The 26128-nt window shown below is 41.9% G+C and overlaps 1 protein-coding gene across 1 annotated transcript in view; it reads left to right on the forward strand.

The window, feature by feature from the left end:
- Positions 1–26128, forward strand: part of LOC122564430 (E3 ubiquitin-protein ligase znrf2-like) — a 205011-nt gene that overhangs the window by 175744 nt on the left and 3139 nt on the right. Inside the window, exons 3-4 of the mRNA XM_043719277.1 lie at positions 11352–11457; positions 13459–13551. Coding sequence (XP_043575212.1) covers positions 11352–11457; positions 13459–13516 — 164 coding nt within the window. The 3' untranslated portion in view covers positions 13517–13551. The remainder of the gene's footprint in view (positions 1–11351; positions 11458–13458; positions 13552–26128) is intronic.

Below are 26128 nucleotides of genomic sequence, written 5' to 3' on the forward strand. Positions count from 1 at the left end.
AAAGGGACCTAAGGGGCAACCTTTTCACTCAGAGGATGGTACGTGTATGGAATGACCTGCCAGAGGAAGTGGTGGAGGCTGGTACAATTGCAACATTTAAAAGGCATTTGGATGGTTATATGAATAGGAAGGGTTTGGAGGGATATGGGCCAGATGCTAGCAGGTGGGACTAGATTGGGTTGGGATATCTGGTCGGCATGGACGAGTTGGACCGAGGGGTCTGTTTCCATGCTGTACATCTCTATGACTCTATAACCTAGTGTTGTGTGATTTTTAACTCTGAAAATGGAATTCTATTTTAAAGTTAACAATCTCCTTTAAAGTTTCGGTTTTCATTGCTGTGTTCCTTTAAGGGATGGTTCTTTAGTTAACGAGCTTTTTTGGTTTACCCAGAGTAGGAAAGTTTCCATTAAAGTTTTGTTTATTCTCTGACCTTTTTAAGAGGTTGATAATTGGTCATTTACTTTATTTTGATTTGCTCAAACATGTATGATGAGAGACTTAATGTAACAAGGTTATGCGCTGGATTCTCATTCGAGAGGAACTTGGTAAATTTGTGCATTCACTATGTTTATCTTGGGAGTTAGTGTCCTCAAAGGCAGGATATTCATTCTGTGGAATGTGGGAGTGGTCACTGGAGACTAGTTGCCCCAGGAACAGTTTGGAGGCAGCCACAGGCTGTCAGTGCTGAGGTAGGCTGTAAGGAGACCTTCATAGACAAAAACAGAAATTGCTGGAAACGCTCAGCAGGTTTAGCAGCATCTGTGGAGAGAGATCAGAGTTAACGCTTCTGGTTGAGTGACCCTTCCTCATTTCTGAGCTTTCTCCTGAGCTTTTCCAGCAATTTCTATTTCTATCTTTGATTTACAGCATCGGCAGTTCTTTCGGGTTTTTAATTTTATAAAGAGAACTTTCTTGATGTCCAGAGACATTGCCACAGCTGTAATACGAACAGTATATTGAGAAAGTCTTCTGGCCCACATCCAACATGCTTCCTCATTCCCATATGCTTCATAGGCCAACTCATCTCAGTTCATGCCTCCCCACCTATCCCTCTATCATTCCTCATAAAGTCTGTACCATGTCACGTGACTTCACCCATCCCATGGCCACAATATACAGATTGGATACTTTTTCTATGTGAAAGTCAGAATCAATTTTTCCTTCTCCATTTGATCACAATCAGGCTTTTTTCCAAGGTGTTTCACAGAAATTGCCCGTAGTGTTAGGTATGGGGAAAATGTAGGGGTATGGGTGGGTTGCGCTTCGGCGGGTCGATGTGGAGTTGTTGGGCCGAAGGGCCTGTTTCCACACTGTAATGTAATCTAATCTAATCTAAATACCTAGATTTTAAATGAATCCTGCCAGGAATTCAGTCATCTTAAGGACCATTGGGCTCATGGCCAAGGCTCTAATTGAAATACTCCAGCAACATTTTCAATGCTTCTCCACTAATCAAGTGACCATGGTTATCATCAACTTGCCATTACTGTCATTGGCAGATTTTTTAATGTTGTTTTCAGAATGAGTTATTCCTGGTAAAGCCAGAATTTATTGCCCATTCCCAGTTGCTTTACGAAGATAATGGAAAGCTTCCTTCAAGTATCCTAACCGCCTAAGTGATGAAGGTGCACAGGCAGGACAGTTAGATAGAACCTTCCAGAATTTTGACCAGTGTTGATGAATAAACAGCAATATGTCATCATGTTTCGGGTGTATGACTTGGAAGGAACCTAATGTTGCTAGTTCTTCAGTTGGTGGAGGCTGTTTAATTGGGGTACTGATATTTGTGAAGTCTTGGTGACTTACTGTAGGGTTAGGGTTAGGGATGTGCATCTTCTAGATCAGTGATTCTCAATCATTTTGTGGTCACAGCCCCCCTTGGAGCTCTTCTCAGGGTCCAGTCTCTTTCCCCCCCCCACCCCGAACACATGAACAAATAAACAGAAAATCATTTTTTATTGAACACCAAGAAAACTGGAACATTCCAGCATACTAGTCAAAAACTTAAAAAAATGATTGTATAACATTAAGCATCTATCAGGCCTAATGCGATCCTTGAGCTTGGTGTTTTTCTGCAAGTTTGAAGCAATTAATTTACCAGGTGTGTCGAATTCAAACTGTATTTTGGAAATATATTATAAATAGGAGGGAAACTATTAATAAGCTTGCAGATGACACCAAAATTGGAGGTGTAGTGGACGGCGAAGAATGTTACCTCAGATTACACCGGCATCTTGATCAGATGAACCAATGGGCTGAGAAGTGGCAGATGGAGTTTAATTCAGATAAATTTGAGATTCTGCATTTTGGGAGAACAAATCTTAGCAGGACTTATGCACTTAATGGTAAGGTCCTAGGGAGTGTTGCTGAACAATGAGACCTTAGAGTGCAGGTTCATAGCTCATTCTGGTCTCCTTCCTATCGTAAAAATGTTGTGAAACTTGAAGGGTTCAGTAAAGATTTACAAGGATGTTGCCAGGGTTGGAGGATTTGAGCTATGGGGAGAGGTTGGATAGGCTAGGGCTGTTTTCCCTGTAGCATCGGAGGCTGAGGGGTGACCTTCTTGAGGTTTATAAAATCATGAGGGGCTGGATAGGGTAAAGAAACAGTCTTGTCCCTGAGGTCGGGGAGTCCAGAACTATAGGGCATAGGTTTGGGATGAGAGGGGAAAGATATACAAGAGACCTATGGGGCAACGTTTTCACACAGAGGATGGTACGTGTATGGAATGAGCTGCCAGAGGAAGTGGTGGAGGCTAGTACAATTGCAACATTTAAGAGGCATCTGGATGGGTATATGAATAGGAAGGATTTGGAGGAATATGGGCCAGATGCTGGCAGGTGGGGCTAGATTGGGTTGGGATATCTGGTCGGCATGGACGAGTTGGACCGAAAGGTCTGTTTCCATGCTGTACATCTCTATGACTCTATTGATTCCAATGAAGGTTATTGGTTGGGTATTTCATTGGTTCAGTTACCAAGGCTCTCATGAACGCTTGGGGCTCCCCTTCTTACAGTTTTCAGTCTGTGCCAGGGCCTCTAAGGAAGCCATAATTTGTTGGTGAAGAAGGGAGTAAATGCTTTAATCAATTGGAGTGCCAACCAAGCAAAATATTTCCTCTTGCTTTATTAATAATGCAAAAGATAACAATGAACATCAGTTTACATTTGTACTTCTGAGTGTTTGTAAAATTAGCTTTAAGGAATTTACAGTGAATATTCCAAACACTGGTATAAACCAACTGCCTCTGATGGAAGATTTCACCTCTGCTCCACTTTCAGGCGAGCCCTGGCAGAAATTTATATTGAAGAATCAATAAAGCTGTGTTTAGTTTGAAACCAGCTGGGTGACACACCCATATGATTAATGCAATAGAGTTTCCAAGATCAATATGAAATATGACTACCACTTTAGACATTCTTTCTCCTCCTCAAGTTGAAGGAGAGTTTTGTATATTCTTTCTGACAATGCCACTTTGTAAGGGAATCTTTTATGTAAAATAAAATTGCTTCATTGTGACAATGTGCTTTCTGGAAATATAGTGTGTGCTGCGAATGCCAAGATGGCTAACAAAGATGGCCACCACCTACATGTGTACACTAATGATATCACATCGTGAAATATAGATTTAAGGTTCAGAGAAAGAATAATTGAAACTGCGCTTAGTTCCTGCAGGGCAGTACGTACTCTAATTTATTGTAAAATGTGGTCCTCAAAGGCACCAATGTTTTATTCCAGATATCAGTCAATGTTCTATATGGTTAAACCTGTGAGAAAGAGAGAATATGTGTGACTCTCAGTATGGGTGTCTCAGAATGTGAATGCTGCATCTCATTGACTGTAATGGGATTGACGCTGCGTTTCTGTACATGCGCAATTGGTTATGATTCCAGCCTTCTGGAAAGGCAGTACAACAGGTTGATGGCAATATGAGAGAATGTGTTTGTATCCTCCATTACTGAGTCTACCATTTTTACATTCAGTTCTCCACAGTTTCCATTTTGTGGGCCATATACTATGGTGAGCTAAAAGGGTGGGAGTTGCAGGTGATGCACAAGAAAGCTTCATGAAATAATTTATATAGCCCCTTTCATTACCTCCTCAAACACTTTACAGCCAATTAAGTATTTTTAATGCGGGAAAAAAAAGGCAGCTATGTTTGCATCGGTATGGCAATGCTGACCAACACTTTTTGATGTTAATTGAGGGATAAATATTGGTTAGGACACTAGGGAGAAAGCAAAATTCTGTGGATGTTTGAAATCTAATCTAAAAACATTACATACTGAAGAATTTCGATTGATCTGGCAGCATCGGTGGAGAGAGAAAAGTAATATTGGCACTTCTCTTTGGAAGAAGTTACAAAGAGAGGTCGTTGGACGCGAAAGATGAGCTGTTTCTTTTTCCACAGATGTGGTCAGACCCGTTGAGTTCCTCCAGCATTTTCTGTTTTCTATGCTAGGGAAAGCATCCCTGCTCTGCTTTGAAACTGCAATATGGGGTCCTTGCGTCTGTCAGTGATGGGCAATGATGCCTTGGTGTAGCACTTCATCCAAAAGACCACACTTTCCAGAGTATAGCACTCCCTTGTTTACTGCTTTGTGGTGTTAGCCTTGATTGTGCATTCTGGAGTAGAGGCTTGGATCCACAATCTTCTAATTCAGAAGTGAGAACGATCAACTGAATTGAGCCTGATACAAATGGTCAGTAGCAGTCATCTGTTTCTGGACAATTGAGGTATAGACAGAATACAGAAGGAGACAAAGGCAGAATGATTGTTTTTTTTAAATGAAAGCATCAAAAGACTTTAAAGTATGTCATATGTAAATATCAATTCTTGGGCTGTCTAATTTTCTGTATTCAGCTGAGTAAACTTTCTAATCCAATGATTCGGTTTAAAATTTAAATGCAGTGTACTATAGGATTAACTTGTTCTCATCTTGGTTTTATTTGAGGTTCCTGTGGAGCTCCCATGTAATTGTAAGATCAATAATGCAGTAGTTAGTTCAAAGCCAGCTAGGGAACAGACCCACACTATTAATGTAAGCATTTCCAAAATCAATATGCAATGTGATCACTACTTCAGCCAGCTCCTCCATTGCTTTGTGCAGTGCATTTTGGTGCTAATTCCAGCTGTCTAGGCCTAGGCCACTTTTAAAGCTTCCATTGTTTTCTTTTAGCCAAAACAGTTTTTCTTTCATTCGAGTGGTTCCTTTTTTTTCTGCAGGCAATGAGCTAAAAGAGAGAAGAACGAGTAGTTGACCTTTACTTATTGTAAAATCTTGTATTCCATTTAACACAAAATAGAAATGGGAAGTTTCCAAAGTGAATGTTACTTGCTTAGTTCCCCTTTCAGTTCTGTTCAGTTTTGTGTGCATTGTAGGTGACTAGACTGTAGTGTGTAAATGGCTAGTGTGTCCTTGGGAAAATAGTAGTCTGCACCATGGTGCTGCCAAAGTTTTAATTTAATTGAGCTTAGCTTCTACAGTACTGAAGTCCCACCTGGGTTGGTTGGAGGTTTAGTCATGTGATTGGCCAGTGGTCACCTGACCTCATTCTCACTGTGCTCCATCTTTCTGCACTAGTTGAGTTTCTCAGTGAGATCACTGGTCAGTTTCCCAGTCATAAGGCAATGCCAACTATGCTATGGAATCTCTTCTTGAGATTTAAGTCTCTGCATTTCCTCCAAGACCAACTTGTGTTCATTTGAACCAGGCATAAGGACCGTTCCAGTCAGTGTCTAACCCCTTTTCTCATGTCTGATCCTGATCATTGCTCATTATTGAGGTGGGAGCTGCTTGGATCAAACAGTTGTCAATGCATTGCAGAAACATTCAAGATAACACGGGGCAATGGGCAATTTCATTCATTCACAGGGATAATCAGTTGGAGAAAAGTCATCACTATGGATAGAATAGAAAGAAAAAGTGAGGAGCTGCTCCTCCAATCACAGGTTGGTTTTCCCCCATAGTTCCTCTGATAGTTCACTTTTGAACCTATCAGCAACAAAGGCAGAAGAGAGACAGTCTGTGGTTGAAGGAGTAGCAGCAGGGTCAGTGAATGCTTAATACAGGACCAAGGGTCACAGTGCAGGAACTGAGGGCTGACATTCAGGAGCTGGGGAACTGGGAGACGCTACCATGTAGCTGAGGCTGGGGAATGGAGGCCAGGGCCAGGAGCAGCCTTTATAGTGATGTCAGTCGGGGAAGTGACATTCATGTTTTTGCTGGGACAGCCGGATTTATGGGTGGGTTTAGTGGGGGGTGTCAGAGGCCACATGGGAGGGGGTGGGGAAGGCAGGTTGGCAGCCACCTGGGGAATTGTTGGTAAATGGGAGACTGTAAGGGGCTGGCAGGAAATGAGGGAGAAGGTGGATGCAAGGGGCTTGGGAGGTGGGGGGTCACGGGGATGATGAAACTGGAGACATGGTGGCTGCAAGAGGCTTGGAGGCATTGGCAATCCAAGAGGCAGACAGGAGATTGGGCAGCCACAACAGATTGAAAAACCAAGAGAAGCCGATAGGGGTTTGGAGAATGAGGGAGTTTGCAATGCTGGAGAAGCTAGAGAGAGAATGCAAATAAGATGAACAACTTCAAAGTTGTCAAGGACGCTTAGCTAAATCAGAGCCTGGAGATCCTGAAATAATTGAGGTATTGAATTACTTGCAAATGAATGTGGTAGTTTTAGCTTTACAATGTATGCATATGGGTGTTATATGGGGAAAAATGTATCCAATGCTACTGGAATGAATACTCTCTTGTCAATTGTTAAATTTAATTGACACTTGATTTCAGAGGCAACAGAATGGGTTATAACTGCCTGGTTAAAGTATTCTAGCTTTGTGCATATCGCCTGAACAGTCTTTGGAAGATTTGTTTGAGATGATAGGCCCTTTATGTTTAGAAGGATGTGTCTGTTGTTTTGAAGCAAACTTTATATTCCGAACTGATGCCTGTCATTTTGTGCTCGTGTAAGTTGTATTGTATTCAGGAAATTAACATTTTTCTTCTATGTTGTGGCTTTAAGTTTAATGGGGTTGGTAATTGTCGAGGATATTGCTAAATTCTTTAATTCTGCTTTTAGTGTTAGCCCAAATACTCCTACAAATCAATATAAATGCAGAAGATGATGTTACTATTTAATAAACAATTCAGGGAGAATGAAAAAGGAGGAGATCAAGGATAGGAAAAGAAATATAGTTTGTGTCTTGATGCGCAGTAACTTGAGAGAGGACCCAGGTTTGACTATTTCCCCTGTTCAGTGCAATTTGAGAATTTCACTGGAGTTTGGCAGAAGGTTTAAATTCATGCCAGAATCTTGAAACGACAGGACAAATATCAGCCAGCACAACTGGTCCTAAGTTCCTGTTCTATGGTGACATCAGTGACTGAGTTAGAAAAAATGTTAAATGACCACAACTGCATATTTTAGATATCTCCTCACACATGTTTGTGTATGAAATACATGCAAGTCCATGTACACAAAAATAAACAGTTTCTATACATAGAAAATATACACAGACATTTGACACATTTAATGCATGCATATGTGTGCCGATAGGTCAAATACCCACCAAAGATCCCTCAACAAGACCTTTCAAATCCATGACTTCTCCCACCAGGACAACGGCAGCAGATACAATGGGAATGACACCCTTTCAAGTTGACCTCCAAGACACGCATTGTCCTGATTTGGATATATGTCACCATTTCTGTGTCAAACCTCATTCCTACCAGCACTATTAGTATCCCTATATCTCCTGGACTGAGTGGGTCACCATCTTGACGTCAATAAGAAATGGGCAATAAATCCTGGCTTAGCCAACAATGCCCACATCCCACAAACAAATAAAATGTATGTGTAACCACAAGCACTTACTTCTGTTCGTTTAAGAGTAAAGATGTGTGAATCAGAGGTTGTGGGAAATGATGTTCAGGCAAGATCTAACTGAATGGCTTCCTCTGGCTGTAATGTATCCCTCCATGTTGAAAAGATGTGCTTAGAATGAGAAGTTTCCTTTAGACCATGAGCTCAACTGATACTAATTCCCAGGGGATATGTGATGTAAATAGACTGTCCTTGAATCTGTGCATTATTCAAATAGAGCTTTTCAAAGTCACAGATCAAAGTAAGAGGCCTTAAAAATAAGAAATCTGGAAGGGGCAAACACAAACCACATGACTTTGGGTCACTGAGCTGCAGTGGTTTGGATGTCATGGGAAGAAATGTGTGTAACCTTGCTTTAGAAAGTGCTCGTATTAAAATCCTCAGAATTTTACAGCAGGATTTCCTGGGTCATCTGAATATTTAATCTGGTTGAGGTAGGTAAATATGTGTACAAGGTGGTGAGGAGCCAAGCGGTCACTATAACTTCAATCCCAGCCTGTAATGTGTTTGAAGTTAGTGAATAGTACAATCATCGCACTGCCAGGGATTGGCATGATTATTTCATATCAGTAAAGCTTGTCTGATACAACTCAGGAGTTCAACTGGTAAAACCAGTCAAACCCAGCCAGAAATCAATTCCTTTCCCTCTAGTGGAAACTGGGTTCTCTAAGACTCTGTACCGAGGTACCTTTGTATGTAAGGTGGCACCATAAATGGCGATTTGTAAACTTTTCATGTGGGTGCATGTGACAATAAACCTAATTCAATTTTAAAACAGAGAAACAGTGTAAAACAAAGTTGAACAAAGAAATGTGATATCTGCCTTAATAATAAGGGACTGAAACAGGATCTCCGGAATGGTGATAGCTCATTCCTAATGAAGCATGCCAATAAACATTTCTTCTGTAATGTTTTCTCCTTTTAATAGGCTATGGTACTGTGTTTTGCTAACTATATTGTAACTTGTTGGCATACCATTTTTCTCGTGATCCCTGACCACCTTCTTCTGCTCTTGTTCTGAACCATCTCGACTTTGTAGGTGAACCCAAAACCAGGAGGCACTGTGCAAAGATTTGTGACACCTTTTAGGAGAGAGATGAGGACGTTCATTTTAAGGTGGAGGTAGATGCTTTCTTCTTGGGTAAGGGAAGCAAAGATTACCAGGTGTAGATGGGGATGTGGAATTCAAAGCACAAACAGATCAGTCTTTGAATGACAGAACAAGTTTGAGGGGCCTATGTTTTTTCCCAATATGTATGTTCAGATGTACTCTGTTCACATCCTCCGTTTCAACTTGTTCAGTGGCTTTGACTATTTCCCTGGAGTCTCTTGCAACTCTCCTAGACGTCAGCATACCTCCCATTCTGGCTTCCTGCACATCCTCAGTGTCCCTCAGCCTTTAGGCTTTAAACACTGGATTCCTTTATTATATTTCTGCATTTACCCCTCCATCACAATTCTTCTTTCTCCCCACCTCCTTAATTATTCTGCTTTTGGTTAGCCTCCCTAATCTGTGATGCATTTTTTGTCTGCTGTACTTATTCAGAGATACTCTGTTGACAAATATCAGTAGTTGCTGTGATAACTCATTCCCACTGGAAGATTAACAATAACAATCTTTCTATAAACCTTCCCCTGCGTGACATTCTGTTCCTTTCGGTGTAATGATTCTGAGTCTGATATGCTGGCTTTGTAGCGGCTGTTGAGTCACGTCCTATTGCAGGTACCTGGGAGGTTTATCGCTGAGTGTTAGTGCCTCCCCGAATACATTGGTCTCGTTTGGTTTGCTTTCCCTCTGGCTTTCAAAACTAAAGTGTGAATGTGACCTGAGCTCACAAGCACAAAACAGAGAGGCACAGCCCCCTCTACTGGTGTCTTTTTTTGAAGTCATTCAGGATGCTTTTTAACAAAATGCTCTGAAGCCTGTGCATTTCTAAACCAGGTTCTTCCTGAGCTCTCCTGGACAGTTAACACAAGCTGAATAGTGATTGTGACTTGCGCTTCATCCAGAAGAAAAATGGAACAAGTGGCCTGCTCAGAAATAATCCATTTACAATCCAGTAAATGTGTTCAGTAAAGCATGATCGGGATGTACAAATTCACAAAATGCATGGATAAGGTAAACAGGAGGGACTCCTTTCTGCCTCCTAATATTTGGGAAGTATTTAGAAAGTGCACTGAGTCATACAAGGCCGTAAGGCAAATGCTGAAAAATGAAGTTAGAATAATTAGGTTATTGTTTTTGTTTTTCACTAGTGCAGTCTCGATGGGCTGAAGGGCCTTAGACTCTAATCCCTAAAACAAATTCTCCCCATTATTTGCACTCACAGATATAAATCTAAAAAGGTTTTATTTATTTTTTAAAATCACATTTACATACCCCTTATCTTGACCACTGGACATCTCAAAGGGCATCAGAGAAGTGCTTTTCTTAAAAGAAATTGCTGTTATAGTGTATTGTGAAAGTCAATTTGTGCACAGTAAACTCCCTCAAGTGGCAATAGATGATAGTTTTTAGATTTTGTGATGTTGTTTGAGGGATAACTCTCCTGCTCTTCCTTGAAGTAGTGCTGTTAGGACTTGTGCATCCATCTCAGCAGTTTCATATCTCATCCACAATCTCTGCCAGTGCAGCAATCCCTCAGTACAACACTGGAATGCCAGTGTTGATCTTTGAGCTGAAACCCTGGTGAGGGACCTGCACGTAAATAGACGCTGATTGTCTGCTTGAGGCAGAGGATGGTATAAAAGCAAAATACCGCAGATGCTGGAAATCTGAAACAAATACAGAGAATGCAGGAGAAACTCAGCAGGTCTGGCTGCATCTGTGCAGAGAAAGACAGAGTTAATGTTTCAAGCCCAGAATAGTGACTCCCTTAGGCTAATTGAGTGCAACTTTATATTATAACGGTATCATTAAGTTGTGTATTTTTTTAAAATTCATTCATGGGATGACAGCATCACTGGCTAGTTATTACCCATCCCAGAGGGTAGTTAAGAGTCAATCACATTGGCTGTGGAGTCGCATATTGGCCAGACCTGATTAAGATGGCAGTTTCCTTCCTTAAAGGGCATTAGTGAATCAACCCAATAATTGACAATGATTTCATGGTTGAAATTAGATTCTTAATTCCAGGTTGTTATTGAATTTAAATCCCACCATCTGCCGTGGCGGATTTCAAACCCGGGTCCCCAGAATATTTCCTGTGCCTCTGGTTTAACAGTCCAGTGATAATACCATGAGGCCATTGCCTCCCCCCAATTGATAACGTTAGTTCCTGCGAAGCATATTCTTTATCTGCTGACAGAGCTGTTACTCCGTTATCTTTTAATAAGACATAAATACATGCTGTTGGAGTTCTGCTGGTGGAAGCTTTTAAAAACTTTGAAGCAACATCAATGACCAATGGTATAATTCCTTGTAATGACACTGATGTATGTGTTTTTTTTTGTTGCTGTAGAGGATGTGCTAAGTAAAGATACTGGAGAATGTGCAATATGTCTTGAAGAACTGCAGCAGGGAGATACCATTGCACGCTTGCCTTGTTTATGCATCTACCATAAAGGGTAAGTAGACTAAGGGGCTGAGAATATTGTGGCAGCACAAAGTTTTGAGTGTCAAGGTCAATTGTTTATTAAGAGGCATCAAGGGCTAGAGGGGGAGAATGCAAATGCATCATTGGGCTGGAGGATCAGTATTGATCATGTTGAATGGTGCAGCTGTCTCCAAGGAGATAGAAAACCTGAGAATTTTCTCAATACCTGAATGCCATAATCTACCATGACAGAACACTGATGGCCTCTGAATATCAACAGTGCGTTTGGGATGTTTGAGCTGATCGTTGCATAAATTATTAAATTCACAGAAATACCAATTGTTCCCAAAACGCTGTCTCTGAGATTGTATGGACTCAAAGTTTTTTCTCGACAGTTGCTTCCAGTTTGTGTGTCCATGCCGGAATGGTCAATGGCAATTTCACAGGCCCATCTCAAGGGGCTAAGATTGCCACCTTTTCTGGTTGCGCAAATTCTGGATGGACCGGGTATTCATCACATGACCACTCCCAACTCCAGCACCCCATTCAAACAGCCTTTTTACCAATTTCTAATATTTTTAAAAAAGTGTTTAATCTTTAAAAAAATTGTCACAAGTATTAAAAAACACTTTCCAAGGTTGCTGATTGCATTGGTTACGGGATTAATGCCAAATTGTATAGGCTGCAGTGCGTTCTGGGAGGGTTGTACATTCAACCCTGAGCCACCCATTACTCAAGATTAGAATGGTGTTGGAAAGGTACAGCAGTCAGGCAGCATCCGAGGATCAAGAAAATTAACATTTCAGGCAAAAGCCCTTCATCAGGAAGCCATTGCTCAGTTGACTTAGCTTCATAGTCAACGGCTTTGAAATAGGTCTGCTTGCCTCACTTCTGGTTCAGGATTAATTCATAGCATGAGCGAACTTTACAGTTATTACAAGTGTGAATTATTTCAGAAGTTTCTGCATTTCAGTCTTCACTCTAATGCTTTTTCATTGCTCTCCAAAAGAGAGCGCATTAATTAGTGGTTGCTTTTAATTCACGATGCATCATGGAAAATTGTTTAAAAATAAATCATATGGTATCCTGCTCCGCTCAAGCATTGAAAGAAGTGTCTTTCTTCTTGAGGTCTCTGAGACCCACCTGCTGCATGTTGCATCCTTCCCCATCCACGCCCACCCTCTGCACACGTGTGTGCCACATGCACACATTTTTGCCCATGGAAATGCACATGGGCACAGAAGCAAGAAAAACAAAACACCCCCAGACAAATTGTATGGGTGTAAAATTAATATAGGATTGGAATGGTCCCCTGATTTTTGTTTTGAGTGCAGTGAATGAAATGATATAATCATTAGCAACCTTCATTTGTATTCTTCCTTCAACTCAGAACAACATCTCAAAATGCTTTACAAACACCAAAGCCGAGTAAGAGCTGGAAGGTGAAAGACCTCTGTAAATGTCTTCTGATAAGCAGACATCAGCTGTCCAGTCAGCAGACCAGTCCATCAGCTCAATGAGATTTCACCCTGGAGCAGGAACAGATTATGCAGTCTTTCGAGTCTTGTCTGCCGTTCAATGAGAATGAACTTTTTTAAAAATCCAGAAATTCTCACATTTGTTAGTTAAAATTCTCAGCTGGCCTTTAGATATTCCACACTGATGAAGCCTTAAGAATGTGTTATCTCACCTTTTACTGTCAGGAACAGCAGGTAGCAAAGGGAGCTTCTGGCTCTCACTGACAGAAGAGAGACAGCAGGCAGGAGCGGAAGAAAAACACAAAAATAGAGAGAGACAAGTGACAAATTTTTCAGAAAGTTCTAAAGGTATTATGCTCCTTTGGAATGGAACCTGACTCACAAGTATGACTGAATGATGATTCCATTGCGTTGTTTGCAAACCTTCAATTATATTCTGGATGGCTTTATTTCATGCAATCGGCTTTAATCTCTAAGAAGATGCTTTCTTTCCGGTGACTATTGTGTGTGTAGACTTTGTCTAACAGGAATTTTGTGTTTATATTTCTCTCCAGATGTATAGATTCTTGGTTTGAAGTCAATAGGTCTTGTCCTGAGCACCCATCAGATTAACAGATGAACGAAACGGACTGTTGCTTTGCTATAAGGTAATTTCTTTGTAAGGCTGGTCTTATCTTCTCTAATATTGGATCGTTATGTAGATTGGCTTTTGACTGCTTGACTAACAGTTACACTGAGACACAAGTTGCTTCTGCATACTAAAGTCTCTGGAAGTCTGTTTAATAGCAGGTATAGAATGTTTTTGATCTATAAAATGTACAGGATCACTTGCCTACTATATTCAACATGCTAATAAGATGCTCATGCGAGTTGTCATTTGCGTTAAGTGCACTTAGTGCGTTTATCCCACATATCAAAATGTATCAGACTGGAAATGAGCTTACATATATCGAAACTGGCAGATGAGTCACATAACTCCATGCAGAGAGTGCACACGCACTAGGAATGTTAGGATATTGAAATGGATTTCTGAGACTAGGGAAGGTAATGACATAGTCATATTATCGCTGGACTATTAATCCAGAAACTCTGGCAATGTTCTGGGAATCTGGATTTGAATCCCGCCAGGGCAGATGGTGGAATTTGAATTCAATTTTTAAAAATCTTTGGAATTAAGAGTGAATCCATTGCTGATTGTCAGATACTATTGCCAATCCTAATAATATCCTTTAGGGAAGGAGACTGCCATCCTTACCTGGGTCTGGCCGACATGTGACTCCAGACCCATAGCAATGTGGTTGACTCTTAACTGCCCTCTGGGTAATTAGGGATAGGCAATAAATGCTACCTAGCTAGCAATGCCTTCATCCCATGTAAGAATAATGAAAAAAAAATTGTTTTAAATGCTATCAAGTAGGAGGAAAAAGGTCCATTTGTCTCCAGTATTTCTTGTTGGAGCAATTGTGGGTCTACCTACAGCACATAGACTACAGCAGTTCGAGAAAGCAGCTCACCGCTACATTCTCAAGGACAACCAAGGACATGCAATAAATGCTGACCAGCCAACAATGCTCAGGTCCCACAAGAGAGTAAAAGAAATTTATTCCCGCTTAAAGTTCTGTTCTTGTTCGTCTGTTCACAATTTCTGAAGGAATCTGACTTTATTTCAACCAATAAATCTTGCTTAATTTGGCAGTTGTTGGGCCACTTTCCTCACTTGACTAGGGACAGTCATGGAATTGAATTGTTTCAATGTCTTGAACATTTTCAAATGTCATTATATACATCTTGAAATATGATATGTTTCATGTTACTGCAAAGCCTGCTTGAAGTATAACTCTGAAGGCTGCTTGTGATTGTACAACATGGATTTGTGATTATTTTTCTGGACATAATGAAATGTAGTACTGTGCTACAGGCAATGGAAATTTGACAGCTATAGTAGGCTGCCAGTCTAATGCAACATTCAGACTGATTAGCTTTACAGAATCTTACAGCACCAAAGGAGGCCATTCATCCATAATTCCTGTGCTAGCTCTTTGAAAGACCTATCCAATTAGTCCCACTCTCCAGCTCTTTCTATTTACCATGCACATTTGCTCCTTTCTAAGTACAGAGGAACCTTGATTATCCCAACATCCCATTATCAAATTATCCGGCAAGATCGCGAGGTCCTAATGCTAGGTTAAATTATGTTATCAGGCATTTGATTATCTGGAACTCTAAACCAAGTGAACAACTCCCCTCCCATGTCCTTCGGATAATTAAGGTTCCTCTGTAAATATCCTCAAGCATACTTCTTTGTTTAAAAAATAAGCAAAAGTTAGAGAACTACAAGAGCAACAAAGGAATAGAAGGTTATGCTGAGAGTGAGATGAAGCTGTGTTGGCGGAAGCTCCTCTAGAGCAACGTAACAGTATAGCCCAGTTGGGCCAAATGGCCCTCTCTTTTACTATTGATACAATTACATGTATCCAGTTTTGTTTTGAAAATTACTTTGATGTCTGTTTTTACCATCCTTCAATTCATAGACTCTAGATCATCAGCATGATTAGTTTTATTTTAGCACAAGTAAAGTTAGGTTCCCAATCTCGATTACAAAGTGAACACTTATTCCAAGATTTGAGCAAAAAAAAAAGCAGGTTTGTTGTTTGAAATGCCTGAGATAAAACAGCATGAAAAAGCTTGGAATATCTGGCCAATGCACAGAATTTGTTTTGATGAAATTGAGTAATGGATCTGTATTTCCACATGAGCCATGATGTCTCTTTCCAATTTTCAGTCAGAAGGATTGGGCTTGTGTGGCCCTTGGGAACATATTTCACCATAAACAACATGAATATCTTTGTGGTTGGTTGGCAAGAAATGCAGTTGGCCCAAGCTCAGGCTTCATTCAGTTGCCTCTCCTCAACTCTGTTTGTTTCCAGCCATCACTCTGTAAACTAGGAAATCTCATTTAACTGAGATCTTTTATGCAGGTACTGGGCTCGATTGTACAAATGTGTGAACAATTAATAGAGATAAGCATAATAACAGGTTTCTGTCTGCACCTTCTATACCCCTCTCACAAAATAAGCAATTGGTTTGTACTCTCAGCCGCCAGAAGCTAAAGGTTGAATACTTGACCCTTGTGAGCTTTCAAAATCCATTCAGTCAATCAGCGTGAATCACACTTTCCACCCTCCCCAAACTATGTGAGTTCCTAAATGAAGCAAAGTAATAGATGGAAATTATGGTCAGTTTGCGTAAACAACATCTTGGATATTTCCCTCATCTCATTGAATATAAACATTTCACCAAAAGGGAAAAGCTGTTATTTAAATGTATTTATTCATTTTAATTTGCCTCAACTGCCTGAGCTCATGTTGTAATCCATGACTGTGCCTAGTTGCCTGTCTGACTTCTGTGATAAATTAGTCTACTCCGCAAAGTAGAAATGTTTCACCTGAATTCCCTTACCTATTGCAAGCCTCTGTTTTCCTTGGTTGCTTGGGACTTAGATCCGTTGTCCCCAGAATTCTGGAATATCTCAAGGTGTACTTTTGCAATAAAAGCAATCCCAGATATTATATCAAGCAACTGTATATTGTGCAGAAAATCGGACAAAAGTCAATCTCAACAAAATAATTTCCAGGGGTTAGTGTGACAGTCTACTATTATATCGTTGGAATTTGCTATAGAGTGGAAGTATTCCATCTGTGATGCCTGATGGCTGACTCAAAAATAAAGTAGAAAGCCAATGGCTCATTGAGTAAGAGGAAGTGGGGAAATTCAAAGAGCAAGGTTCTGTCTTTCTCAACCAGCAAAAAAAAAGGTACACAAAGAAATGAATGTCCAATCCTGTTGCTTCAATGATCCATGCAATAGTGTGTGGTAAGGGGAGAGGCAGTTATCCAATTAACAAAGGAATGGGGTACTATACTTCCTGATTGAAAAAAGATAACTTATTTTGGTTATTGTTCTGAAGAAAAAGTCTTCTTCTAGTCTTATGGAACCCAGGAACAGGTCAAGCTAATGGAAAGTCTGATGGTTTGGCAGCCGTACAACTGAAAATGTAATTAAAGTCAGTATTTCCATGCTAAAATATGTGTTGAGTTTGCTTCAGAGATCAAGTTTAAAGTTCTCAAGCCCTTATCTTGCCTACTATTTGGTGAAAGAACAAGAAGAGGAGAGGAGGGCAGTCAGTCCACAGCCAAGAGGCAAGTTTGCAATGTCAGTGTTCTATTCAAAGCAAGGGAAAAGCATATAATCAAGCAAAGGTGAGTGGAAGGTCAGGTGACTGCTCAGACTACAGAGAACAGCTGAGCAGGACAAATAAATTAGAACATGAGAGGAAGTTCGTTAGAAATATAGAACTATAGGCCAGTTAACTTGACATCTTCTGTGAGGGCAGGTGTTAGAATTGATTATTAAGGAGGTTATACTTGGACTTTTTGACAATCTGAAAGTTGTTGGGAAGAGTCATGAAGATTTTGTAAAAGGAAAACAGTGTTGAATCAATTTATTAGAATTCTTTGAAGGAGTGGAGGAGATGTGCTGTGGGAAAAGTGGATCCATTGAAGTATAGTGTTTGGATTTCTTGAAGATGTGCTATTTGATTTGATTTATTTATTGTCACGTGTACCTAAGTACAATGGAAAGCTTTGTTTACGGGCAGTACAGGCAGATCATAAGCAAGGACATACAGGTCATAGGATGAAAAAAAAACTTAGACAGAGACATACTAGTCACACCGCACAGGGCGTGCGCTCGATAAGATCAACATGAGCAAGATCAGCATTATTTGAAGTTAGAGAGTCCATACATCAATCCAATAACAGTTGGGAAGAAGTTGTTCTTGAATCTGCTGGCACACGTGATCAAGCTCCTATATCTTCTGCCTGATGGAAGACGTTGTAGGAGATCATTACTGGGGTACGATGGGTCTTTGATGATGTTGGCAGCCTTTCCGTAGCGACAATCAATGTAAATAGAATCCATGGATGGAAGGTTGGCTTCCGTGATGGTCTGAGCTGTGCACACAACATTCTGTATTTTCTCATGAATTTGGACAGAGCAGTTGCCGTAACAGGCCATTATGCACCCAGACAGTATGCTTTCAATGTTGCATCTGTGACTAAATCATCCGCCGACATTTCCGCCACCTCCAAAAAGACCCCACCACCAGGGATATATTTCCCTCCCCACCCCTTTCTGCCTTCTGCAAAGACCGTTCCCTCCGTGACTATCTGGTCAGGTCCACGCCCCCCCTTCAACCCACCCTCCCATCCTGGCACTTTCCCCTGCCACCGCAGGAACTGTAAAACCTGCGCCCACACCTCCTCCCTCACCCCAATCCAAGGCCATAAAGGAGCCTTCCACATCCATCAAAGTTTTACTTGCACATCCACTAATATCATTTATTGTATCCGTTGCTCCCGATGCGGTCTCCTCTACATTGGGGAGACCGGACGCTTCCTAGCATAGGGAACATCTTCGGGACACCCACAACAATCAACCACACCGCCCCGTGGTCCAATATTTCAACTCCCCTTCCCACTCTGCCGAGGACAGGGAGGTCCTGGGCCTCCTTCACCGATGGTCTCTCCAGACGCCTGGAGGAAGAACGCCTCATCTTCCACCTCGGAACACTTCAACCCCAGGGCATCAATGTGGACTTCAACAGTTTCCTCATTTCCCCTTCCCCCACCTCACCCTAGTTCCAAACTTCCAGCTCAGCACTGTCCCCATGACTTGTCCAGACTTGTCCTACCTGCCTATCTCCTTTTCCACCTATCCACTCCACCCTCTCCTCCCTGACCTATCACCTTCATCCCCTCCCCCACTCACCTATTGTACTCTATGCTACTTTTCCCCATCCCCACCCTCCTCTAGCTTATCTCTCCACGCTTCAGGCTCACTGCCTTTATTCCTGATGAAGGGCTTTTGCCCGAAACGTCGATTTCGCTGCTCCTTGGATGCTGCCTGAACTGCTGTGCTCTTCCAGCACCACTAATCCAGAATCTGGTTTCCAGCATCTGCAGTCATTGTTTTTACCCAAAGATCTGTATGGACATACCAAATTTCCTGAGCCACCTGGGGAAGAAGAGGCATAGTTATGCCTTCTTGACTATCGTGTCTACGTGGCAAGTCCAGGTCAGATTGTCGGTTATTGTCACTCTAAGGAAGTTAACGCTCTCCACCCTCTCAACCTTAACTCCGTTGATGTGGATGCGGGTGTGTTCTCCTCCTTTCTTTCTGAAATCATAGAATCATAGAGATGTGCAACATGGAAAAAACAGACCCTTCCGTCCAACTCGTCTATGCTGATCAGAAACCCTAAATTAATCTAATCCTGTTTGCCAGCACTTGGCCCATACCCCTTTAAGCCCATGTACCCATCCAGCTGCCTTTTAAATGTTCTAATTGTACCAGCCTCCATTTCCTCTGGCAGCTCATATGTGCACCACCCATGCCATGATAAAGATGTCCCTTAGGTTTCTTTTAACAGTTTCCCCTCTCACCCTAAACCTATGCTCTCTAGTTCTCTAGTCCCCCAACCCAGGGAAAAGACCTTGTCTATTTACCCTATCCACGCCCTTCATGATCTTATAAACCTCTATAGGGTCACTCCTCAGCCTTTGTCGCTACAGGGAAAACAGCCCCAGGCTAGTCAGAACCTCCATATAGCTCAAACCCTTGCAATATCCTTGTAAATCTTTTCTGAATCCTTTCAAGTTTCACAACATCCTTCCTACAGCAGGGAGAACAGAATTGCCATAATACTCCAAAAATTGCCTAACCAATGTCCTGTATAGCCGCAACATGACCTTACAACTCCTGTACTCAACGCACTGACCAATAAAGCTGACCAATAAAGGAAAGCATACTAAATGCTGCCTTCACTATCCTATCTACCTGTGACTCCGCTTTCAAGGAACTATGAACCTGTACTCCCAGGTCTCTTTGTTCAGCAACACTTCCCAAGACCTTACGATTTAGTGTTTTAGTCCTGTCCTGTTTTGCCTTTCTAAAACACAGCACCTCACATTTATTTAAATTAAGCGCCATCTGCCACACCATGGCCCATTGGCCCATCAGATCAAGATCCCATTGTAATCTGAGATAGCCTTATTTGCTCTCAATACACCAGAATTTTGGTATTATCTGCAAACTTACTAACTATAGGCCTATGTTCACATCAATATTGTTTATGTAAATGATAAAAAAACAGTGGACCCAACACTAATCCTTGTGTCACATCACTGGTCACAGGCCTCCAGTCTAAACAGCAACCCTGCACCATCACCCTCTGTCTCCTATCTTCGTATCTAAATGGCTAATTCTCCCTGTATTCCACGTGATCTAACCTTGCTAACCAGTCCAACATGAGGAACCTTGTCGAATACCTTTCTAAAATACCTATACATCATGTCCCCTGTCCTCATCAATCCTCTTTGTTATAGAATAATAGAGATGTCCAGCATGGAAACAGACCCTTCGGTCCAACCTGTTCATGCTGACCAGATATCCCAACCCAACCTAGTCCCACCTCCCAGCACCCGGCCCATATCCTTCCAAATCCTTCTTATTCATATACCCATCCAAAAGCCTCTTAAATATTGCAATTTTACCAGCCTCCACCACTTCCTCTGGCAGCTCATTCCATACACTTACCACCCTCTGCATGAAAAATTTGTCCCTTAGGTCTCTTTTATATCTTTTCCCTTTCACCCTAAACCTATGCCCTCTAGTTCTGGACTCCCCGACCCCAGAGAAAATACTTTGCCTATTTACCCTATCCATGTCCCTCATAATTTTGTAAACCTCTATAAGGTCAACCCTCAGCCTCCGACGCTCCAGGGAAAACAGCCCCAGCCTGTTCAGCCTCTCCCTATTGCTCATATCCTCCAATCCTGGCAACATCCTTGTAATTCTCTTCTGAACCCTTTCAAGTTTCACAACATCTTTCCGATAGGAAGGAGGCCAGAATTGCATGCAATATTCCAACAGTGGCCTAACCAACAGTGGCAACCAACCTCCCAACTTCTGTACTCAATACTCTGACCAATAAAGGAAAGCATACCAAACGCCTTCTTCACTATCCTATCTACCTGCAACTCCACTTTCAAGGAACTATGAACCTGCACTCCAAGGTCTCTTTGTTCAGCAACACTCCCTAGGACCTTGCCATTAAGTGTATAAGTCCTGCTAAAATTTGCTTTCCCAAAGTGCAGCACCTCACATTTATCTGAATTAAACTCCATCTGCCACTTCTCAGCCCATTGGCCCATCTTGTCAAGGTTCTGTTATAATCTGAGGTAACCCTCTTTGCTGTCCACTACACCTCCAATTTTGGTGTCATCTGCAAACTTACTAACTGTTATGTTCGCATCCAAATCATTTATGTAAATGACAAAAAGTAGAGGACCCAGCACCGATCCTTATGGCACTCCACTGGTCACAGGCCTCCAGACTGAAAAACAACCCTCCACCACCCTCTGTGCCAGTTCTGTATCCAAATGGCTAGTTCTTCCTGTATTCCGTGAGCTCTAACCTTGCTAATCAGTCTCCCTTGTCAAACGCCTTACTGAAGTCCATATAGATCGCATCTACTGCTCTGCCCTCATAAATCCTCTTTGTTACTTCTTCAACAAGCTCAATCAAGTTTGTGAGACATGATTTCCCACACACAAAGCCATGTTGACTATCCCTAATCAGCCCTTGCTTTTCCAAATATATGTACATCCTGTCCCTCAGGATTCCCTCCCACAACTTGCCCACCACCGAGGTCAGGCTCACCCGTCTATAGTATCCTGGCTTGTCTTTACCGCCCTTCTTAAACACTGGCACCTCGTTTGGCAACCTCCAGTCTTCCGGCACCTCACCTGTAACTATCGATGATACAAATATCTCAGTAAGAGGCCCAGCAATCCCTTCTCTAGCTTCCCACAGAGTTCTCGGGCACACCTGATCAGGTCCTGGGGATTTATCCACCTTTAACCGTTTCAAGACATCCAACACTTCCTCCTCTGTAATCTGGACAACTCAAACCAGTTAGCGAGACGTGATTTCCCATACACAAAGCCAATTTGACTCCCCCTAATCAGTCCATGCCTATCCAACTACATGTAAATCCTGATTCCCTCCAACAATCTGCCCCCCACTGATGTCAGGCTTGGCTGTGTATAGTTCCCTGGCTTTTCCTTCCAAACCTTTCTTAAATAGTGACACCACGTTGGCCAACTTCCAGTCTAGTGGTGCCTCACCTGTGACTATCAATGATACAAATATCTCAGTAAGGAGCCCAGCAATCACTTCCCCAGCTTCCCACAGAGTTCTAGGGTACACCTGATCATGTCCTTGGAGATTTATCCACCTTTGTGTTTCAAGACATCCAGCACTTCATTCTTTGTAATATGGACATTTTTCAAGATGTCACCATCTATTTCCCACATTCTGTATCTTCCTTGTCCTTCTCCACAGTAAACAGTGATGCAAAAATACTCATTTAGTATTTTGCCTATCTCTTGTGGCTCCACACATAGACTAGGAGAAAGTGAGGACTGCAGATGCTGGGGATCAGAGCTTAAAAATGTGTTGCTGGAAAAGCGCAGCAAGTCAGGCAGCATCAAAGGAGAAGGAGAATCGACGTTTCGGGCATAAGAAGGAGGGCTTTTCCAGCAACACATTTTTAAGCTCCACACATAAACTGCCTTGCTGATCTTTGAGGGACCCTATTCTCTCCCTAGTTACCCTTTGTCCTTAATGTATTTATAAATTCTCTTTGGATTGTCCTTAACACTATTTGCCAAAGTTATCTCATGTCCCCTTTTTGACCTCCTGATTTCCCTCTTAATTGCTACTCCTACTGTCTTTATACTCTTCAAAGGATCCACTCGATCTCTGTTGTCTATACCTGACATATGCTTCCTTCTTTTTGTTGACCAAACCCTCAATTTCTCTAGTCATCTAGTATTCCCTGTACCTACCAGACTTTCCTTTCACCCTACTTTCTCTGGACTTCCTATTTTCCAGCTATCTCTTTACCTGTGAACATCCACACCCAATCAACTCTGCCTAATCCAGTCAAAATTGGGCTTCCTCCAATTTAGAACTTGAACTTTTAGATCAGGTCCATCCTTTTCCATCACTATTTTAAAACTGATAGAATTATGGTTACTGGCCCCAAAATGCTCCCCCAATAACACCTCCGTCACCTGCCCTTCCTTATTTCCAAAGATTAGATCAAGTTTTGCACTTTTTCTAGCAGGTACATTCACATACTGAATCAGAAAGTTGTCTTGTATACACTTAACAAATTCCTTTCCGTCTAAACCCTTAACACTATGGCAGTCCCAGTCTATGTTTGGAAAGTTAAAATCCCCTACCATAACCACCCTATTATTCTCACAGCTGAGATCTCCTTACAAGTTTGTTTCTCAATTTCCCTCTTACTATGAGGGGGTCTATAGTACAATCCCAATAAGGTAATCATCCCTTTCTTATTTCTCAGTTCCACCAAATAACTTCCCTGGATGTATTCCCAGGAATATCCTCCCTCAGCACAGCTGTAATGGTATCCTTTATCAAAAACACCACTCCTCCTCCTCTCTTGTCCCTTTTTCTAACCTTCAGATAGCATTTGCAACCTGGAATATTAAGCTGCCAGTCCTGTCTGTCCTGAGCCACATCTCTGTAATTGCTATGATATCCCAGTCCCAAGTTCCTAACCGTGCCCTGAATTCACCTGCCTTCCCTGGTAGGCCTCGTGCATTGAAATAAATGCAATTTAATTTATCTCCTTCTCTGCTGTGTTCCTGCCTGCCCTGACTGTTTGACTTGCTCCCCTTCCCAAACTTACCAGTCCCAGACTGATCTCTTTCTTCACTATCTCCTTAGGCCCCACCCCCACCTCACTAGTTTAAATCTTCCCGAGCAGCTCTAGCTAATCTCTCTACCAGTATATCACTACCCTTCCAATTCAGGTGTAATCCGTCCATCCTTATACAGGTCACTTCTACCCCAGAAGAGATTCCAATGATTCAATAATGTGAACCCTTCTCCCTTGCATCAGCTTCTTAGCCACTCATTCAGCTGTTCTATCCTCCTATTCCTACCCTCACTAACTCATAACACTGGGAGTAATCCAGATGTTACTACCCTCAAAGACTTCCTTTTTAAATTCCTGCCTAACTACTTGTATTTTCCCTTCAGAATCCCAAGATTTTTCCTTCCTATGTCGTTAGTTCCAATGTGTGCAACGACTTCCTGCTCTCCCTCTGTGGAGAAGGTAGCAAAGAGTACAATGGGGGGGGGGGATGAAGGTGATGGGTCAGAGAGGAGGGTGGAGCGGAGAGGTGGGAAGGAAGATTGGCAGGTAGGACAGGTTATGAGGACTGTGCTGAGCTGGAGGGTTGGAAGTGGGGTAAGATGGGGGGGGGGGAGGGGAATTAATCAATCGTTTGGAACCTAACGTATCCTTCATTACAGTAGAGCCCACCTTGGAACCAGAAACCAGAGTCCATCACCCCTTACATTTTGCAAAACGGCATACCTGCTTCAGTTGGGGATAGCTGCAGGAGATTCCTGCACTACCTGCCTCCCCGTCCTACCTTTCAAGGCAGTAACTCTCATCCTGACTGTATCTGCCGTTTCTCTTCTTTCCTATAACTGCCATCCATCACACCACTTAGCTCCTGTAAATTCCTCATTGCCTCTAACTGCCGCCCCAACTGATCCACGTGATCTGATAGGAATCATAACCAAACACACTGCAGATATAATCATCAGTAATATGGAAATTCTCCGTAGTCTCCCACATCCAATAGGGAGAGCACATCACTCTACTAAAGGCCATATTTGCATGTTAGCAAACTACAGAAAACAGCACTGTGTCTTACTGCTCGAAAAAACACTGCTGTAGGCTAACTTAGTATCTCTGATTAATATCTTTAAATTTTAATCAAGAGACAGATCTTGATCAATGATCTTTTCTTTAGTTTTGCTGATGTTGAGAGAGAGGCTGTTTTCATTGCATCACATCACCAAGCCCTCTATCTCCTTTCTGTGTTCTGACTCACTGTGAGATACCTGTCCTTCTAGGGTGGTGTCATCAACAAATTTGTAGATGGCACTCATTTGGAATTTGGCAGCACAATTGTGGGTATACAGGGAGTACAGTAGGGGACTAAGGACACATCCTTGGGGGTCTCCAGTGTTGAGTGTCATCGTGGAGGAGGTGCAGTTGTCTATGTTTATTTTGTCTATGTAGTGGTGCAGTTGTCTATGTCTTTGTAGTGGTGTGGGTCAGAAAGCGGAAGATCTAGCTGCAGAGGGCAGAACCAGTAGATTCCACATGAAATGTTATTGTAAAAGAATGAGCTCATGGCATCATAGGGTGTCATACTATGATGTGCAAAAGATTGGCTGGTTGGCTGGTAGAAAACCGAGGATGCATAAATGGTTTGTTTTCACATTGGTAGGCACTGACAATGGAGTCCTGCAGGGGCCTGACTGAGGTATTAATCATTTACAATTTACATCCATTACTTAGATGAGATTGAAGACATGATAGCTACATTTGCACGTGACACAAAAACAGGTAAAGCAGTATTTTGCGAAAATGGCATTACAAAGATGCTGACTGATATAGATAGGCAAGTGAGTGTGCAAAAGTCTGACAGATGGAGCATAAAGTGGAAAACGTGACATTGTTCTTTTTATTCTTCCTGCCAAAGTGAACAGTATCATTTAAACAGAGACTGACTGTAGAATTCTGAGGTGCAGAGGGATTTGGTGTTCCAATCTCAGAAAATTAGCATGCAGGTGCAGCAAGTGATTGAGAAGGCTAATGAAATGTTATCTTTTATTTTGAGAGGAGTTGAACATAAAAGTAAGGATGTCAGGGCTCATCTCAATGACTGTGCAGATTTGTCTCCTTATTTAAGGAAGGATGTAAATGCATTGGAGGTGGTTCAGCGGAGTTTTCCTAGATTGATAAAATGAGGAGGTTGTCTAATGAGGTTAGCTAGGGGCTAGGGTTCTTTTCGAACGAGTTCAGGGAAGTGAGTGGTTATTTGACAGATGTTGAGATGGTGAAGGGCATAGTAAAGGCTCTAGTGTATGAATTCAAGATTTCCTAAGATTAAAGTCTGAAATAGGCCAGTGAACCATGTAGCTATATTTGTGCTAGCTCTTTAAGTGAAACTGTCTGCTTATTCTTCTTACCCTTGGAATCTGTAC

The sequence above is a fragment of the Chiloscyllium plagiosum genome, chromosome 29 (assembly GCF_004010195.1).
Source record: "Chiloscyllium plagiosum isolate BGI_BamShark_2017 chromosome 29, ASM401019v2, whole genome shotgun sequence".
Classification (NCBI taxonomy): Eukaryota; Metazoa; Chordata; class Chondrichthyes; order Orectolobiformes; family Hemiscylliidae; genus Chiloscyllium; species Chiloscyllium plagiosum.